This window comes from Nyctereutes procyonoides, unplaced genomic scaffold, assembly GCF_905146905.1.
Source record: "Nyctereutes procyonoides isolate TBG_1078 unplaced genomic scaffold, NYPRO_anot_genome, whole genome shotgun sequence".
NCBI classification, from domain to species: Eukaryota; Metazoa; Chordata; class Mammalia; order Carnivora; family Canidae; genus Nyctereutes; species Nyctereutes procyonoides.
In genome coordinates, this window is record NW_026575140.1 from 84,908,049 (window position 1) to 84,927,841 (window position 19,793).

The window sequence follows — 19,793 nt, forward strand, 5'->3', positions numbered from 1 at the left end:
GAGAAAGACAGTGGAATCATTATGTTTATCTGATACAAGATAAAATTGTTCATGAAATCCCTTTTAGTGTCCCATTTCCGTGAATGATGCATCCCTCGTTGAGTAATGCAAGCCATGCTTGACATCTGCTTCTGTGCCCCTTAGTTAATCTGTCGCCAACGCTCACCAGTTGTACTGTCCGGTCTCTTGCATCTGTTTCTCCGCTGTACTGCCTTCGTCTCAGGTGCCACCCTCCCTCGCTCCCCCTCTCTTCATCTCCCTGAGTCCGTGACACCAGCTTCCTGAGCCATCCCCTGCATACACTTGTTCCCTTGCAGTCTCTTTGCCATCGTGCAACCAGAAAATATCACAGGTGCGTTTTGAAAATACTAACTTTGTGCTTAAAACCTCTTAGCACCTCAGTGACAAAGACAGAAGTCCTTTCTTGGCCCGCACGGTTGTCTAGACTTGCACCTGCCTGCCTCTCACCCTTCTGCCGCTGCTGTCTGCCTCTCTGTCTACGTTTCCTCCACGTGGGAAGCTCCACGTCAGGAAGCTTCGCTGACCACCTCCGTATCCCAGTCTAGGTTAAATTCCCTTCCTATATGCTGCTTCAGCACTGGGTTCTTTTCCTTTGTGGGATATCTAGGAATGTGATCACACTTGATGTGCGAGTATGGAGTCCAGCAGTAGGCCGAAAGCCCCACGAGAGCAGGGACCATGACTTTTTGCTCACTCTGTGTCGTAGGCATTTAGCACATTACTTTGCAAAATAGTAGCTGCTCGACAAGATTTTGTTGTGTGAGTGAATTACTAGCACTTTTGCCGTTCTGTATTTCTGTGGTTTAATATATGAAGGACCGGGAAGTAGATACACTCGTAGTAGAGCAGACCACAGTTGGATTATAGGTTCCCAAGTCAGAAGTATCCAGGTGGGGAGTAGGGGGTAGATTTTTTCCATTGACCTTTCGCTTTGATCATGTAAGTCCAACGCTCATTGTTTTTTCTGGCCTAACTCCTGGGAAAAGGACTTGTTTATGAAGATAAAGATAAAACTAATAAACAAGTTTTTAGAGATCAGTTCTAGTGTCACAACCAGTAGATGACTGTGCCTTTGTGCCAGCCTTTTGGGAGTAAACCTGGATTTTTCCCCCCTTTGGTAGGCTCTTGCGGCCAATGCCGGAACAGGATTTGCTGTCGCCGAGCCTCAAATTGCAGTATTTTGTGGGAAGTTAAATATGCATGTGAACATTCAGACTGGGAAATGGGAACCAGACCCAACAGGCACTAAGAAATGCTTCGGAACAAAAGAAGAAGTTCTTCAGTACTGTCAGGAGGTAAGACTGTTGCTGGAACGTGAAAATGACTTTTTCCTGGGTCAAGCTTAAACCTCTTTATTTTATGTTATTTATTAAGATTTTATTTATTTATTCATGAGAGATGCAGAGAGAGGGAAAGAGACACAGAGGGAAAAGCAGGCTCCCTGTGAGGAGCCCTATGTAGGACTCGATCTCTGGATCCTGGAATCTTGACCTGAGCTGAAGGCAGACGCTCAATCACTGAGCCACCCAGGCATCCCAGGCTTGAACCTCTTTACCTTAGAAGCCCGAGTTGCTAATGATGGAGCACCGGGCCTTTTATGTCTCAATATATATGACATGGCTGAGACTTGTCAGAGGTTTTGGCCATCCGCACAGAAGCTCGGCAGGTACCATACGAGTGAAGCCTGCTTCTCTTGGCTTCCCACTTACTATGGGAGGATATAAAGCCAAACCTGTCGGGTGGACACTTGCACTTTCCACTTGCTGCTAGAAAGCCACCTGTATTATATAAATGATTGTCTCAGATCTGATTCTGCTTACCTTTGGGGTCAGAACTTGACCGAGAAAGGGATATGAGATGTTTTAACTTCTCACCAAGATTAGCATAGAAGGCCAGGGTTAGAGTTTTATTCTCTAATTTCATCAGCAGATGTTTCCATGGACTTGCCTTTTAATATCTTTTTCTTTTCAGCTATTTACATGCACCCTGCAAGTGGACTTGTACCTAATAGATTTATTGTGGACTCGAGAGCCTGCTACTTTTGTATATCCTTAAGTAAAGATTCCTTTTTTGTTTGTTTTAAGAGAATGCATTAGAAGTGGTCAGAAATCTCCCAGACAAAAGAGAACTAATAGTTAGAATATCTTTTTACTTGATGACTTCAGTTAGAACCAGGAGTAGCAGAGTGAAGTTTAGATTTATGGAGGATAATGATGACGCTGAGGAAGCAGACACCCATCCTTACTTGGAAATGAACATCCATCTATTATGGATAAAGTCAATTTATTGTGAGCGCGTTTTCTTTTCTTTGCAGATGTATCCAGAGCTACAGATCACAAATGTGATGGAAGCAAACGAGCCAGTCAGTGTTGACAATTGGTGCCGGAGGGACAAAAAGCAGTGCAAGACTCACGTCGTAGTACCTTTTAAGTGTCTTGGTGAGTGACCTTTAGATATTCTTGGTGACTTCTCCAGAAGTAGAGGTTGCTCATTTTCAAATAAATCTTCCTTTGCCCCATAGTGCAATGCCTCCCCTTGTTAAGAAGCTGAGGGCTACAAGAAGGTATTATGGGACTTCCTTTTGGAATATTCACACTTTCTAGTGTCTGTGGTTTACTTGCCTTTGATGGTCATGACCTCTCCCATCGTGGGCATCCTCTGTTTTTTAAGGGTGAGCTTTTTGCATGGCACAGAGTCAAAGTGCTACCCTCAGAGCAGTCCAACTTTGCGTCACATTGATGTTTGAAATTCCTGTTTCACGGCCATAGTAGTGCGTTATACTGAACAGCCCAAGGAACGGAGTCCCCCCGTTCCTTTTACTTCATCCAAAGCATACTTTACAAGGTGCTGAAATCCTACACTGCTAGCCAGACCAGACTGGTAGTTTTCAGGAGTGACTCATAGTGAGCTGCCTGTGCACCGTCAGGGAGGCCAGGCCGAGGCCCCGTGCTCCCTGCCGTTCTGAAGGTCCCACGGCGGCCACAGGTGCTTCTGACCCTGTGGTCGGTGTTAGTAGAGCTAACCTGAGTAACACTGAGTAAGAAATTTTTATTACCCAGAAAGAGTTGTTGCTTCCATTACTTACCTAGTCAATGTATTCATCCCAACCGTTAGTCACAGAGGTATCCAGATGCACTCATGAACCTGTAGCTATGCTGGGTGATTCAGGAGCAGATGTGGTCATTGAAGCGTAAAAGGTCAAAACAACTGATTTTTTTGATGATCCATGATGGGATTAACAGAGATATAGCATTAACATTGACATTCTGGGTAGTTGGTGGTATATTTAATTTTAGCCATTAATTTAACAGGTCCTACTTACTCCCTTCCTTTAAAACCCTTCCTAAAATGGAATGTATGCCTTTCCTCATTCTCACATGTATCAAAATAACAGGAAGAGTCAGCACCTGAATAACAGTGTTTAAACCATGTAGCAATTACTGTTTTATTAAAGTATTCAGTAGGGGGAAAGCGAGACATTGCAGATGCTTACCACCACTTACTTTAAAGTGGAGCATCATGTGGTAGTAGTGTGAGACTTGGAGACCTTCCGCGTGGTGTGGTCTAAGGATGGTCTCCCATTCCATTTGGCTCTAAGAAATCTCTGGTATGAGGTTTCATACACTCTCCATAAAATTCTTTTTAAGATTTTATTTATTTAAGGAAGAGCATGAGAGAGTGAGCACGAGCAGGGGGAGGGACAGAGGGAAGGAGAGAGAGAAAAGCAGATGCCCCCCCGAGCATTAAGTGCAACACAGGGCTTGATCCCAGGACCCCAAGACCACAACCCAAGCCGGAGGCAGACGCTTAACCGATTGAGCCACCCAGGGCCCCTCTATATAAAATTCTTGGATTAAAGAAACAAGAGTGTAATTTTGAATATTTGTAGACAGTGGGTAGATAGTACTTGCCGTCGTTTCTTCCCTTTGCATTGTTACCCTGGAAGACTTTGCAGCCTGGTCTGGTCCCTCCTACATGTTCTTTGTCATGGCTCCACCCCTCACCCAGAACTCTGAGCTTGAGATCTGGGAGACCTTTATCTCCCCGACGTCCAGTCAGTTTTCAAGCCTGGTTTGTATGTCTTCAATAAGACTTCTATCCACAGTTCCCAAACTGTGCACTGAGGCACCCCAGGGCATTGGCGCAAACTTGTGGCGGGAGGCATTGTGGGATAGTTGGATTTTCAAAGGAAGCATCTCTCAGACATCCCATGAACTGCTAGCTGGAGGTGTTCATGGTTTCAGCATCCTATTCCATTCCTCTCAGCAACCTCCTATCTTTCTGGACCTGAACATCAGTGGTTCCTGGGCTAAAGAGCCAGCATCACATAAAATAACTAGAGAAGGAGAAGGAAGGGTGACAGTGGTCAGTCAGTCGCACCCTTGGAGGCGTTGTGTGGTGCTCAGCACACACTAGCTTTTGGGTATTCTTTAGGGTAGGCCTGGAAGTGTTATGAAAAACATACTGAGACACTCGGGGTGCTGTGACCTGAAAGTTGGGAACGTCTGGCTTATATCCCTTTCCTCCCACCTAATCCTGCTGCTCTGGGCAGCCGTTTGTCCTTTCATGCCCAGACAGTGACAACAGCCTCCTCATGTGCTTCTCCATTCTGTTGTCTAGTCTATTGCCCTCGGGCCTCAAATGAGAATTGAATTGTTTTTCCCACACGTAGAAGCCCTTAGTAGCTCTTCTTCACCTAAAAAGTAGGTTTAATTAAGCTCCTTGCCTTAGGTCAAAACTCCATACTGTGGCTCTCTTCATGGCCTTCCAGATGTCTGCCACCCCTGCTCTGTGTGCCACCCCCTGTAAGCCTGGGCCTCTGTGGCTCCTGGCCACACACCGTCCCATTCTCATCGTTGGGATGCCTTTCCTTTACTTCCTTTGCTTGCTGAGTTCTCCTTTCAAAGCTTACTTCAGGGGCTGCCTGCTTTATTTTATTTAAATTTTATTTATTTTGTTTTTAAAGATTGATTTATTTGAGAGAGAGAAGCATGAACCAGCACAGGGGTGGGGTGGGGCAGGGGGGGGCAGAGAAGGGAGAGCATCTCAAGGAGACTCCCCCCTCCACCCCCAACACAGAGCCCAGCAGGGGTGGGGGGCAGGGACTCATTCTCATGAACCCAAGATCATAGCCTGAGCCAAAATCGAGTCAGATTTCAACCAACTGAGCCACCCAGATGAGGGGCTGCCTCCTTTAAAGAAAACTTCTCCTAGTTATATTTCCTATCCAGATATGTAGATTTCTGGAATACTCCCATTGTTGCCCTTGCACCTGTCACCCTGTACAGTGATGATCTGTTTTTGTACCTTTCTCCAACTTTGCTGTAAACACTGTGAAACCAGGGCCCCTGTTTTATGTATGTATGTATGTATGTATTTATTTTTAAGGATTTATTTATTTATTTATGATAGAGGCAGAGACACAGGCAGAGGGAGAAGCAGGCTCCATGCCGGGAGCCCGATGTGGGACTCGATCCCAGGACTCCAGGATCGCACCCCGAGAGCCCCTGTTTTAGTCCTCATGGACCTCTAGTACCATGACAGTGTCTGCAACACAGGACACACTTTTTAATGACAATTGTAAGACAAGACTGCATACCGTAGCTGGCACACGACAGAAATTTTATTCTACTGCTTTGTTTGCCCATATGTTACATGTACTTCGAATTTTTCCGTGTTGATAAAACGAAATAGTGAAATGATACTGTTTATGTTAAGTGCATAAAAAACTATTTGACGGGATCCCTGGGTGGCGCAGCGGTTTAGCGCCTGCCTTTGGCCCAGGGCGCGATCCTGGAGACCTGAGATCGAATCCCACGTCGGGCTCCTGGTGCATGGAGCCTGCTTCTCCCTCTGCCTGTGTCTCTGCGTGTCTCTCTCTCTCTCTCTCTCTCTCTCTCTCTCTCTCTCTCATAAATACATAAAAATTAAAAATTAAAAAAAAACTATTTGACCATAAATTATTCAATACTTTCTTTGCATCGTGGTCACTGAATAAAGTATTATATGGTCTTTGATGTTCCTTAGTGGAAAGTGTTTTTTTGTGTTTACACCAGTAACCATTTGAACTACTTCTTAGCCAATAAGTAGAGCCATCCACTGTATCCTAAAACGCATACAGTTGCCTGAGGCTGAGCTAGGAAGGGACCAGTTCTAACTTGGAATCATTGAAGAAGTAGATTTTATTTTATTTATTTTTTTTTTAAAGAGTTTTTCTATGTTTGTTTTTTTTTTTTTTTTTTTTTTTTTAATTTTTATTTATTTATGATAGTCACACAGAGAGAGAGAGAGAGAGGCAGAGACACAGGCAGAGGGAGAAGCAGGCTCCATGCACTGGGAGCCCGATGTGGGATTCGATCCCGGGTCTCCAGGATCGCGCCCTGGGTCAAAGGCAGGCGCCAAACCGCTGCGCCACCCAGGGATCCCAAGAAGTAGATTTTAATGTCTCTCTGCTGCCCCCAGCACGTCTCCCCTTAGAGCACCCAGGTAGAGCTGACCTTGGTTAGTAATTAGTACCACTTTCTTCCATGCTCTAGAAAGCATTTTGGTGGTAGTGCTTTAGAGTTATTCTTGCCTTTTAAGGACAAGAATATTTTAAAAATAATTTCAAGTTTATGGAATGGTTAGAAAAATTGTACAGAGTTCCCATATACTCTTTCTTCAGATTTCAGATTTTCCAACTGTTACCATTCGCTCCCCCAACACCCCCAACCCTTGCCATTGCTGCATTTTTGTGTTTGAGTCATTTAAGTTGCTATCTTTTTATCCCGTAGCGCTTTAGTGTAGATTTTCTAGAAATAAAGACATTCTCCTATATAACCACATCATCAAAATCAGGAAATTAGCATTGATCCAATCTAATCTGCAGACATATTCAAGTTTCACCTTTTTTCTATAATGTCAGGATTTAATTCAAGATCACCCATAGTATTTAGCCTCTCACCTGTTTTTTCATGACCCTGACAATTTTAGAGAGTATGAATTGCTTTGTGAAAATGCCTTGCAGTTTGGGTTTGTCTTGTGATCCTTTTTCCTTTTTTAAAGTAGGCTCCATGCCCAACACAGGGCTTGAACTCATGTCTCTGAGATCAAGAGTCGGATGCTGAACTGACTGAGCCATGCAGGGGGCCCTTAGGATTCCTTTGATATACGCCTTTTTGAGGAGGCTACCCATAGATGTGTTCCTGCTGCATAGAATTAGGAGTTGCAGATGTCCGTTTGCTTCATTACCTGTGGTAGCTTTTATTACTTGGCTGAGATGGTGTCTGCATTCACTTATTTCCTTCTGGGCTCATTGTCTAGATTTGTGAAAAAGATGATCCAGGCTGATACTGTATTTTCCCAACTCTACATCAGGAGTCTGACATTTCTCCAGGAAGCCCTGGTTTCTGTCAGTGGAGAATGGTATTGAGAAACCAAGTCTGGGCATTGTGTGTACTTATTATACTAGGATGTTGCTTCTAGGCCTGCTCAGCAGACAGAGTTAAGAAATACATGTATATACGCATATGCACATACACATAAATCTGTATTTCTGTAGCTACACGTGTATATTAGCGGCAGTAGCTCGTATTGGTGCCTCCAGTGCCATTATCCTCAGTATATCTATTATTTGCTCAGTATCTCTTTTTTTTTTTTTTTTTTTTTTTTTTGAGAGAGTGCAAGCAAGTGAGGATGGGGAGGGCGAGAGACAGAGAGGGAGAGAGGGAATCCTGAGGAGCAGGCTCCATGCCCAGTACAGAACCACAATCCTGAGATCATGACCTGAGCTGAAATCAGGAGTTGTACACTGAACCGACTGAGCCAGCCAGCCGCCCCAACCAGTCTCTGCTTTAAAACAAAAACGAAATTTGTTGACATAATTCATATTCTATATAATTCACCCATTTTGAAGGATATAGTTTAATAGTTTATAGTATATTCAGTGAGTTAGGCAGCCACACACCGTTCTTTTAACATACAAACTGTCCTAAAAATGGATGCAGTAAAAAGAGTCCTGTACGTTGTATTCACCAGAAGTAACCACAGTAAGTCTTTTTGGACATACTAAGATGAATACTGCATGTTGGAATACAGTGATGGTAGAAATATGGTTAGCTGCAGCCCTAGGACTCTGTCACTAGCTAATGGGGTGCCTGGCTGGCTCAGGCGGTGGAGCACGCAACTCTTAATCTCGAGGTTGTGAGTTTGATCCCCATGTTGGGCATAGAGATTACATTAAAAAAATAATAGAGATAATTAATGCCCAGCAAACCCAAAGCATAGGTTGGTAGGCAGGCCAGAAAGTGAGGAGGTGAGGAGATGGAAACTGGTGAAACCAGGACCTGTCTATATGGGTTGGGTCGCCTCTATTAATTGGTTTGGGTGTCCCAGGGTCCTTACCTGTGTCCTCAGGCATTAGTTTTATATGTTGTCGTTTTTGCTAGGTTGAGGGGAGAGATTAGCCTGCTTAGAAAGCAGTTTGAGAATGAATTTAGGTTGCTAGTAGTGCTTGCATCAAGTCTGTGTCACACTGTCTGTGGACATCTGTGTTCATGTCACTCAGCTCTGCCCTCTTCTGATGCTTAGCTGCCCATCAATGTGACTTCTAACCTGCTGTTTCAGTTGTCTCTTCCTTTTCAAAATGACCTCATATCTTAGGTTACTGTGGATTGACTCCTATTTATCTCTAAAAGTTTATGCGGACGACAGATAGGTAGGTAGGTAGATAGGATGATCCAAGTAGGACAGAGTTGGTGATGTGTGAAGGAGCAAAACTGCTGGTATTTTGGGGGAAGGAGTTAGTCATCTCTGACATTTCAGTGCAGGCTCGCTCCTGGACTAAAAGAAGAGAGCTTTGTAAGCCTGTGACTGTTTTTGTTTTGGGTTATTTTTGGATGGTGATCTGGACAGACAGTGTTACTGTGATGTGAAGCCTACCAAAGACAGTTCTCATCTCAGAGGCTTTGGGATGGTGCCTTCAGCAGATGCGCCTCGCTGTCTCACTATCCACTGCAGGCATCTGTTTGCTGCTCATCGGCTACCTTTGAATTCATGACAGTCTGTCAGCGGTTCACCCTGTCCCCAGCGTGGACCCTTGAGTATTTCTGCTCGTGAGATTATCCTGAGTCTGTAGCTTCAGAGCCCTGTTTGCCTCTGAGACATGTGCTTGAAACGGCTACTAGACCTCACAGAAATTTGCATTGGTGGTCAGGTCGATTCTCTAGGTGCTCTCATTATGGAAGGCTTTCTTCTCCCACCTGGTTACAGCTTCCAGAACCCCATAACCAACATGGCTGGAGAGTATTTTTGCAGGAGGTTTTTAAAAAAATATCTGTGAGTGTTGTTGTAGAGGGCAGTCCCAAGTGGGTACAAGCCCTTGTTATTTTTAAAAGGAATTTTAGCAACTCTGGAAAAGCTCTCAGACCTGATGGGTGTCATGGTCCTGCTTAGAGGAAAGGGTATGATGAGAAAGAGAATCATAGGGACATGGACGTCATCGGTTTATTAGGTTTTGTTGAATTGCTATACTCATTGATCAGCTTCTTAAAGGGTGAAAACAATATAACCTTCTATGTGCAGTGACTTGGGAAATTGTGGCCATTATCTTTTACAGCCCAACCGATTAAATTGAGGATTGTTACAGACTTGGATAAAATTCTAAACTGAGACCAAGCCATTTTCAGTATTCTTCTATAAAACAGAGTAATACTGGGGCAGCCCGGGGGCCTCAGTGGTTTAGCGCCGCCTTCAGCCCAGGGCCTGATCCCAGAGACCCAGGATCGAGTCCCATGTCAGGCTCCCTGCATGGAGCCTGCTTCTCCCTCTGCTTGTGTCTTTGCCGCCACCCACCCCACCCCCCCCCCCCCCGCCGTCTCTCATGAATAAATAAAATCTAAAAAAAAACAAAAACAAAAAAAACAAAACAAAAAAACAACACACACACACAGAGTAATACTAATCTGCTGACCCCCCCCCCCCTTTTTTTTCTTAGAAGCTTCTGATAAATGTAGCAAATACCAAAAAGTAACAGTGAAATGACAGAACCAATATTGGGATTGAAATGTGTTCCTCTTTAGTTTACTTGTTTAAAAAACTCATTTTCTTTTCCCTCCCTCCCTCCTTCCCTCCCTCCCTCCCTTCCTTCCTCTTTCTAAAAGATTTTATTTATTTATTTGAGAGGGAGCACAAGTGGAGGGGAGGGGCAGAGGGAGAAGCAGACTCCTCACTGAGCAGGGAGCCTGATGCAGGGCTCGATCCCTGGGATCACGACCTGAGCCAAAGGCAGACCCTCAACCACTGAGCCACCCAGGCATCCTGCTTTTTTGTTTTTTTAAAGTTCATATTTGAACTTCTATTCTGTACTACTCTTTGGAGATATATATCTTTGAATAAAAGACAAACTTGGCCTTAAGGAGTTAACCAACTGGTTGAAGGAGGAGGGGTGAGGATATAAGATGTGTTTCTTGCTTTGTTTACTTAATTTTTCTTTTTCTTTTTAAGTAGGCTCCATCCCCAGTGTGGAGCTCAACATAGGGCTTGAACTCACAACCCTGAGATTGAGTTGAGCTCAAGAGTCCAATTCTTCTTCTTCTTCTTCTTTTTTCTTTAGATTTTATTTCTTTATTCATGAGAAACAGAGAGAGTGTACAAGCAGGGAGAGAAGCAGGCTCCATGCAGAGAACCCCACGAGAGAAGGCAGATGCTCAACCACTGAGCCCCCCCCAGCATCCCAAGAGTCAGATTCTTCTTAACCCACTGAACCACATTGGCACCCCTAATTGTTTAATTATTTTTAAAATTATTTAATCACTATGAAAGTTTTTCCATGTTAAATATAGACACAAACCATATTTCCTGTGGCCCCATGGTATTCCATGTATGTAGCTACCATCATTTAATCCCCTATCTATTGATGGGCACTTAGGTCAGTTCCAATTTTTGATATTAACACCACAATAAATATCTTTATTGGGACGCCTGGGTGGCTCAGCGGTTGAGTGTCTGCCTCCTGCTCAGGGCGTGATCCCAGGGTCGAAGCATTCAGTCCTGCATTGGGCTTCCTGCAGGGAGCCTGCTTCTCCCTCTGCCTGTGTCTCTGCCTCTCTGCGTCTCTTTCATGAATAAATAAATAAAATCTTAAAAATTTTTTTAAAAAAATTATCTTTATTTGCTTATTTCCTTAGATTATGTTGTTAGAATGTTAGAATTACAATTGACTTCAAGAGTATTCTCTTTTTTTTTCTTTTACATTTTAGTTTCTTGTCAAATTGAGTGGTGTTTATAATTCTCTTCCGGTTTTCAGAGGTCAGATAGATTGATTCAGGCATGGAATAGCTAAGGATGGGTAGCATTTAATATTACAGTGTAGCATGGAGTTAATCATTAAATCACTGGCACTTTAGAGGTTTTGATTTTAGACTTCATTCTGACATACAGTATTTGAAGCATACTGAGAAGCTAACACAATATGCTGGCCGCTTGGTACTCATCATACTGATTCAAGTTCTTCAACATTTTGCCAGGTTTGCTTCATCTCCGTCTTATTTTTTCATAGTTGTATTGAATATTCCAAAGCCTCATCCTTCCTTCCCTTTTCCTCTCTTCTCTCTCTTGCTCTCAAGGTAACCAGTGCCAACCTTGATGGCATGTTATTCTCATGCATATTTTTTGGTTTTGAGGGGAAAGAACCAGAATTTTAGTGGCTTCATTTTTATTTTTATTTTATTTTTTTTAAGATTTTATTTATTTATTCATGAGTATACACAGAGAGGAGAGAGAGAGAGGCAGAGACACAGGCAGAGGGAGAAGCAGGCTTCACGCAGGGAGCCCGACGTGGGACTCGATCCAGGGTCTCCAGGATCACACCCCGGGCTACAGGTGGCGCTAAACCGCTGAGCCACCGGGGCTGCCCAGTGGCTTCATTTTTAATTAATTTTTAAATTTTAATTCCAGTGTAGTTAACATGCAGTCTTTTGTTAGTTTCAGGTGTATAATATTAGTGATTCAACAGTTCTCTACGGTACTCAGCACTGAGGATAACTGTACTCCTTCATCCCCATCCCCTGTTCCCCCACCCCACCTCTGCCTCATGCATGTTTTTATACTTGTGCTATATGCATATGTACCTATAAACCATTTCTTTTTCAGTTTGGAAGCTTACATGAATGGTATCATTCTGTAGCTGACCTTTTATTTTTATTTTTTAAAGATTCTTATTTATTTATTCATGAGAGACACAGAGAGAGAGAGAGGCAGAGACACAGGCAGAGGGAGAAGCAGACTCCATGCAGGGAGGGAGCCTGACGTGGGACTCCATCCTGGGTCTCCAGGATCACACCCCAGGCTGCAGGCTGCACTAAACCACTGCGCCACCAGGGTTGCCCTGTAGTTGACCTTTTACAACTTGATTTTGTTTTACATCATTTTGGGGGTATGACTAATGTGTGATGTAAGTAGATTTCATTCAGTTTTAACCTGATATATAGTATTCCATTGTATTTTTTTTTATTTTTTTTGTATTCCATTGTATTATTTTAAAACTCAGTTTCTTGTGTCGATAGATTATATATCTAGTAATAAAATTGCTGTTCTAAATTTTTTTCTGATGTCACAATTGTACATATAAAATCGAGGTTTTACAAATTACAGATTTCTGTATGATAACTAATTGTATATATAGTTTCCTTTGTATGAAGCTGCTCAGCTTAACACTTCAGCAACATTAGCATCAGTAATTAGAACTAGCACACTTATGTGCTGCTGAGTGCTTACGGTGTACCAGGTTCTGCTCTAAGCTTTTTTTTTTTTTTTTTTAAGATTTTATTTGTTTGAGAGAGAGAGTGTGTGTGTGTGTGTGAGGGATCACATGTAGAGGGAGGAACAGAGGGACAGGGAGAAGCAGACTCTTCGCTGAGCAGGGAGCCTGACACGGTGCTCAGTAGGGCTCAATGACCAAGATCACAACCTAAGCCAAAGGCAGACGTTTAACCAACTGAGCCAACCAGCTGCCCCTGCTCTAAGCTTTCTGTGTGTTCCAAATATTATGTCATTTAATTCTCACAACAAGATAAGGAAATCCAGGCACAGAAAGGTTAAACAAGCTGCCTAAGACGACTCTGCTTATAATGACAGAGCTAAAATTGAACCCTGGCATTTAACCCTGTGCACACTGCCTTTTAATATACTCTTTTGATGGTTTTGTCATAAATATAAAAATTGCCCAGTCAATACAGGATAATCCCATTAAGACAATATGAGTTAGTGGTTGGATGTCCTAGGTCAAGTGATTTCCAACTTTGTTGAGTATCAGGATATTTTTTCCTAATAGAGGCAAATCCTCATTTACCCACAGGGATTTGGGGTTGGTTGAGCATTGATTGTGTCTAGTTGATTGAAAAAGTTTATGTATATGGTCTACCACGTTAGAGCCTTTAGGGCGTCGGGGCAGTACCTCTAACTTACTACTTTGTTCTTGCGTTTAGTGTCAAATGGAGCTGTTTGGCCCTCACATTCCCTTGTTCTGACAGTGGTGTACAGCATCATTACGGGGTGTGAGGCTGTTTTGATGTGGGGAAGCTGTGTTTACAGTTCCAGCTTGTGATGTCAGAGCACATCTTCCCCCTTGAACAGGGCTCCTTCTGCTTGCACTTGGATCATGGAAGGGTTCGCTTCTGTAGTGCCCAGAGACTGAGCAGTCCTGGAGGACCAGGCTGTGGTGATGAACCTAGGAGGTGGGTCTGAATGGACTTTCCACTAGTTCACAGCCCTGAGACCTTTCTCAGATTGGATGACTTTCCTATTGCACTTCATTTCTAAAGAAAGAAAGAAAGAAAAGGACACCTCAGAGGTGAGCCTGCTTCCTTTCTCCTGCCCCTACTTACGGCATCTCTTCCTGAGCTGAGCACATATGTCTCTCCCTCTTTGTTTTCCTCTGCTGAGCCCCTGTGTGGAGCTTATTGGTGATCATCAGAATCTCCTGGAATGTTTGTTCAGTGAACAGTACTGATGCTACCCTAGACCTGCTGAGTCAGAATCTCTGGGTGATGATCCAGTGATACATGAATATGTTTTTTTAAGTAATCTCTATATGCAATGTGGGCCTTGAACTCAGGACCCCGAAATCATGCTCTACTGGCGGAGCCAGCCAGGCACCCCATTGATAGGTGAGCATTTAGCTTTTTCTTACAGAAGTTACAAACATGTCCAAACACAGAGAGAACTAGTACCATTAACCCTTATGTATCCGTGGTCCAGTATGTATCCATCATCAGTTTGCGAGCTGCTCTTACATTGTCTGTGGACCCACCCCCACCTTTCCCTGAGTGTTTGGAAACGTATCACAGACAGTATTTTTTTTTTCCTGTAAATATTTCAGTGTGTATTTCTAAAAGACACATTCTATTTTTTAAACAGCTATGTGCATTTTTCTCCCAGCTTTGTATGTTTAAAAAGAGAACTTTAAAAGAGACCTAGAGAACACAAATGTGACAGCAAATACCTCTCTGCCCTTTCCTGAGGTTCTCTGGTTTTGCCTTCTTTATCCCATTCTGTGGCTGTGTCTTATTTGCCTTTTGTTGTTGTGATTATACCCTTTGAAAGTAAATTAGGACATCATGACAGTTCACTTCTAAATATTCGGCTTATTTCTCTTAAGATCAGGCATGTTCTCCTATGTAACTATGGTAGTCACACTTCAGACACTTTTTCTCTAAATGTCCACAGAATGTCCTTCCTAGCTTTCCTTTAAAAAGTATCAAACATTATATTTGGTCCACAGTACTTCCCCAGTTCCATCTTTTAAAAAAATCTTTCATGACTTGTTATTTTTTCTTTAGTTTAGGCCACTTGTTTAAATATATCCCTGAATTTGAATTTGTCTTATTGTTTTATCACGATTAGATTCAAATGACATATTTTTGGCAGAAAGACCATGTAGTGATATTTTCTTCTTAGCACATCACATATGGCAGCTTGTCATTACTGGTGATGTTAGGCTGGTCACCTGGTTAAAGTAGTGTCTGCCAGTTTTTCATCCCAGAGGCACCCATTCCCTTCCATCGAGTCTTACCTAATCACTTATAGTGGTGCTGTTGTGTTTTTAGGTACACAGAGGGCCAAAGTAAGATTCACCCATACGTTAGAAGAACACCCTTACTTTCTTGGCATTTTGTATTAGGACTAACGTGGGCTGGGGTGCCTGGGTGGCAAAGTCGGTTAAGCATCTGACTCTTGGTTTTGGCTCAGGTCATGATCTCGAGGCTGTGTTCAGTGCAGAGTCTGCATGAAATTCTCTCTCCCTCTGCCCCTCATCCCATCCTCTCTAAAATAAGTAAATAAGTTAAAAAATATGGGCAGAAATAGGGAAGTAGGAGGCTAGGAAGGCAGTAGGGAGTATCTGTGTGTGTTTGACATCATGGAATGGGAGGCGTCTCTATTCGTGTGTTGTGATAGCCATGCAGATTGTAAGGATTGGAGTCTGGGGAGAGTGAGCAGAGTCCCAGGCATCAGGACTGTAAGGGAATGTCGAGCTGTTGTGGCTGTTTGCCTGGAGCCGTAAAGTCCCGTTGACCTTCGAAGAGGAGGGAGGCACATCAGCTTATGTGTATCTGAGCTTGCTCCTGTTTACACCTGACTGTATAATCTTCAGGATCTTACCACCTCCAACCACGATCAGATTTGCTTGTAACAAAGCTTTCTCCTTTCCAGTGGGTGAATTCGTAAGTGATGTTCTACTAGTTCCAGAAAAGTGCCAGTTTTCCCACAAAGAGCAGATGGAAGTGTGCGAGAACCACCAGCACTGGCACACCGTGGTCAAAGAGGTAAAAGAACAGATCGTGTATTGTTTTCCCTTTAAAAGACAAAGTAGCATTTTCTTTGAAACTTCCTGATTTCAACTTGATTTAATTTTCCCATTATCTTTTCAAAGTTTATGAGTACTTGTATCTTATAAATTAAAAATATTTGGGAGGGCATTTTTATAGGGAAATACAGTGTTGACAACCCAGCCCCTATAGTTAAGGATGTTGAAAAGGAAGAATGCTGTCCCTTGGGTTCCCAAGGAGGCTGTCCCAAACCCTAGCGCCTTAGAGCAGAAATAGCCAATTATAGAAAATCTGTGTCTTGATGAACATGCTGATTGCATTAGATGCCATTTCATTCTTCTGGGAGGAGAAATAGCCTTTCTTAACTTGCCTTCTGTAGTTAAGCTGGATCTCCAGTCTGTTTCTTTGGTCAAATTCTGACATCACGCCCTTGCGGTGAGGAATGTGAATTATCTCTGACCACCTTTAGCCAGCCAGCATTGATGACTACAACAACTCCTTTTTCCTTAATTGTTTTTCTAACTTTGGGCTTTCCTTTGTTTCTGACCCAACTGATGTTTCCTCATCACAAGTTAAGCAAAATTAGTAAATCTTAAAATTACAGCATGGCAGCTTGTTGACAGAAAATTTCTGTGTCCCTGAGAGAAGGTATTACGTAGCGATGTAGATAGGCATTTCTTTTGGGGACGATTTGACCACATTCGTCAACGTTCTGATGCGGACTCACGGGTTTCTTTTAGGCCTGCCTGGCTCAGGGAATGACCTTGTATCGCTACGGCATGCTGCTGCCCTGTGGGGTAGACCGGTTCCACGGCACTGAATATGTGTGCTGCCCCCAGACAAAGACTGTTGAATCTACTGTGTCAAAGGAGGAGGAGGAAGATGAAGAGGAGGAGGAGGAAGAGGATGAAGAGGAAGACTACGATATTTACAAAAGGTAAACCTCAGAGAAGAAGAACCTGAAATGGTTCTGCTGTTGGCCGTGGCCTGCCAGTCCCTCCCTCCGGGCACGGTGGGCTTCCCCCGAGGCTGCGGGAGTGGGGCCAGCTGGCATTTCCTTCTGGCCACAGCTGGTGGCAAGACTGCTGGTGGCTCTTGGCTCTCTGGCCTGTGGCCGCAGAGCTCACTGTGAGTTGAGCTGGTTTCCTGTCTCTGTTTTTGCATTTCAGAATAGGGAAGAGAATCATTGTTGTGCGCTGCACATAGGAATCCGTATTAACCTCCCTTTTCTGCTGTGACCTCTAGTGAATTTCCTACCGAAGCGGATTTGGAGGACTTCACAGAGGCAGCTGTGGACGAGGACGACGAGGACGAGGAGGAAGGGGAGGAAGTGGTGGAAGACCGTGATTACTACTACGACACCTTTAAAGGGGACGACTACAATGACGAGAACCCAACTGAGCCCAGCAGCGACGGGACAATTTCAGAAAAGGAAATTACTCACGACGTTAAAGGTAACCCGACGTAAAGCCATGGCGTTAAAATCCGTTTGGTGGTGTTTGCCTACGATTTTGGATTTCCCAGGTAAGTCCCAGGAGAGCTGGCGCTCCTGGGCGCCGACGTGAGGGCGGCCCGCAGCACGCTGGTCGTGCCCTATTCACGCTGGCGGCCAGGCTGGGGGTCCCGCAGCTGGCCCACTCAGGAGGGACCCAGAAGTGAATCAGAAAGTCTCATTTGCATTGTAAGGACTTGACTGGAGGACAGAGACGGGACCAGAGCATCAGGGACAGAACGTGGTGTGCGCGTGGGCAGGACGCTTCTACGTGCAGCCCGAGGGGTTCTCTCCCCGAGGGGAGCCCCCTCCTCAGTGCTTCTCAAGCCCTGACCTTCTAGAATGGAAGAGACTTGCTTGGTTCTTTTCCTGGGTGTGCTCCCATCTCTAGGCCGCCCTGTCTGTCCCCGGGCGGGTGGCACGGAATGACCGCCGGCGAAGGAGCCGGGCCGGCCGCTTCTTCATCCTGCCAGTTCCTCGAAGAAGGGGAAGAACGGTGGTGAGCACGCTAGCCCGTTGCCAGGCAGCCTCCTGCTGGTGCGTCTCCGAAGCCAGTGGAGACCTGAAGAATGATTTAGGGCTCCACGAGGCCCAACACTTGACGAGTCCAGACTTTACGATTCACCTCAGAAAACAAAAAGTAAACATGTACACGCAGGCTTGCCAGGGGCCTGAGTGGCGCTTCCTGGCGTCGCGGCCACTAAAACAGCCCTCCCGCCCACGCCGCGCTCCTTCGGCCCCTGGCAGCAGCCGGTGGGTGCGTCAGGCCCCTGCCCCCACTTCCCAGTTGGGGAGCGGGAGGCCCAGAACTCTAGACGTGTGAGACCCGCGTGTTGGCGGGCGGGCGGCAGCCGGGCTGTGTCGGCCTCAGCTGAGGGGCCGCGTCCCCCGCCCGCCCGCCCCCGTAGCCTCGCGAGGCCCGCGAAGCCGCTGCCCGTCCTGCTCACACTCTGACCGTTTCCACACAGCTGTCTGCTCCCAGGAGGCGATGACGGGGCCCTGCCGGGCCGTGATGCCCCGGTGGTACTTCGACCTCTCCAAGGGGAAGTGCGTGCGCTTTATATATGGCGGCTGCGGAGGCAACAGGAACAATTTTGAGTCTGAGGACTATTGTATGGCTGTGTGTAAGACGATGAGTAAGTCCCGGCGCCGGCCCGCGCGGCAGCGCTGTCCTGTCGGCCTGTCTCTCCCGGCATCCCCGTGGCCGCGTCTGTGTGGTGCTCCCTGCCGACTCAGGTGTTTGCTGTCGTCCCCCCTCTGTGCTTCCTAGATTTAGGCCTTGCTTTCCTGTGGGCCGTCGCCAGCCCGGCTCTGTGTGTCCCGTGCTCCCCGTGGGGCTAGTGGCGGCGGGGTCGCGGCAGCCGCCTCACCCTCGGCTGTCCGTCCTTGCGGGGCGCACACGCTGCGCTCCCCGTCTTCGTCTTCGAGCTGCCTTGTCCTTGTCCCCCCTGTCCTCGTCCCCTCCGGGGTCCGCAGGCGGGAACACGCTGCTCTAGGGAGCAGCCCGGCGGCTGCGGGGCGGTAGCTCGTGCTCCTGTGTTTTTGGCAACGCTGGACCGTGGAGCTTTAGGAAGTGAAGGAATTTTCGTCTACGTGTCCTTTGGTCCCAGAGGAAGTGCAGCGGTTCCCCCGAGGGGGGTTCCCGCGGCCTCGGCAGGAGGGCTCTGGCTTTCCCTGGAGGGCCCCCGCCTCGCTAATCCTCGGGCTCTGCGCTCATTCCCTGGCTCTGCTTCTGGATCTCGTCGGAGCAGCGAGCTATTGCTCGCTCCTGGTCGCTGCTCTCAGGAGTCCTCGGCTGTATCTTCCACCAGGTGTTCCCTTACATACCTTCGTGTGCCCCCCCCGCCCCCCCCAAGATGTTCTGAATCCCAACAGAACATAGTAGGCTTTTAGCACAACCACCCCAGCTGCTGCTCTGTGGAGAAGCTGTTCTTAGGGGAAGTAATTGAAAGTGTGGAAACAGTAGGAGTCCTTAGGGAACTTTGGTGACAGAAACTTTTATATTTTCATTATTTTAAAGATTTTATTTATTTATTCATGAGAGACACAGAGAGAGGCAGAGACACAGGCAGAGGGAGAAGCAGGCTCCATGCAGGGAGCCCGACGTGGGACTTGTTCCCAGTCTCCAGGATCAGGCCCTGGACCGAAGGCGGCACTGAACCGCTGAGCCACCCGGGCTGCCCAGAAACTTTTTTATTCAGGAAACCTGGAGGCAGAGCCTACTGTGATGTTTCCCGCTTTGCGAGGTTGCTTAAACCAAGGGGCGAGGAGTCATAATCTGGAGGTGAAGCCCGAGGAATGCGGGGTCATGGAGGAGCTCCCAGAATAGGGAGAGGCGGTTGCTTCCTGAAGGATCACGCAGGCGGTGCCGTACGGTGACCTAGGTTCTCGAGGCATCGCGGTTCTGCGGTCTGTGCAGCTGTCGTTCTGATGCCTGTGGTAGGAAGACAGGCCACAGAGAAGCCCTGTGCTCATGT

General features: G+C 45.8%; 1 protein-coding gene across 4 annotated transcripts in view; it reads left to right on the forward strand.

The window, feature by feature from the left end:
* APLP2 (amyloid beta precursor like protein 2) overlaps window positions 1–19,793 on the forward strand; it is an 81,352-nt gene that overhangs the window by 41,765 nt on the left and 19,794 nt on the right. For 2 of the 4 annotated variants that reach the window (XM_055305506.1, XM_055305507.1), the window contains exons 2-7: window positions 1,143–1,316; window positions 2,336–2,459; window positions 15,709–15,821; window positions 16,565–16,761; window positions 17,070–17,278; window positions 18,285–18,452. In XM_055305506.1, coding sequence (XP_055161481.1) covers window positions 1,143–1,316; window positions 2,336–2,459; window positions 15,709–15,821; window positions 16,565–16,761; window positions 17,070–17,278; window positions 18,285–18,452 — 985 coding nt within the window. The remainder of the gene's footprint in view (window positions 1–1,142; window positions 1,317–2,335; window positions 2,460–15,708; window positions 15,822–16,564; window positions 16,762–17,069; window positions 17,279–18,284; window positions 18,453–19,793) is intronic. The other 2 variants (XM_055305508.1, XM_055305509.1) reach the window with 1 other exon arrangement.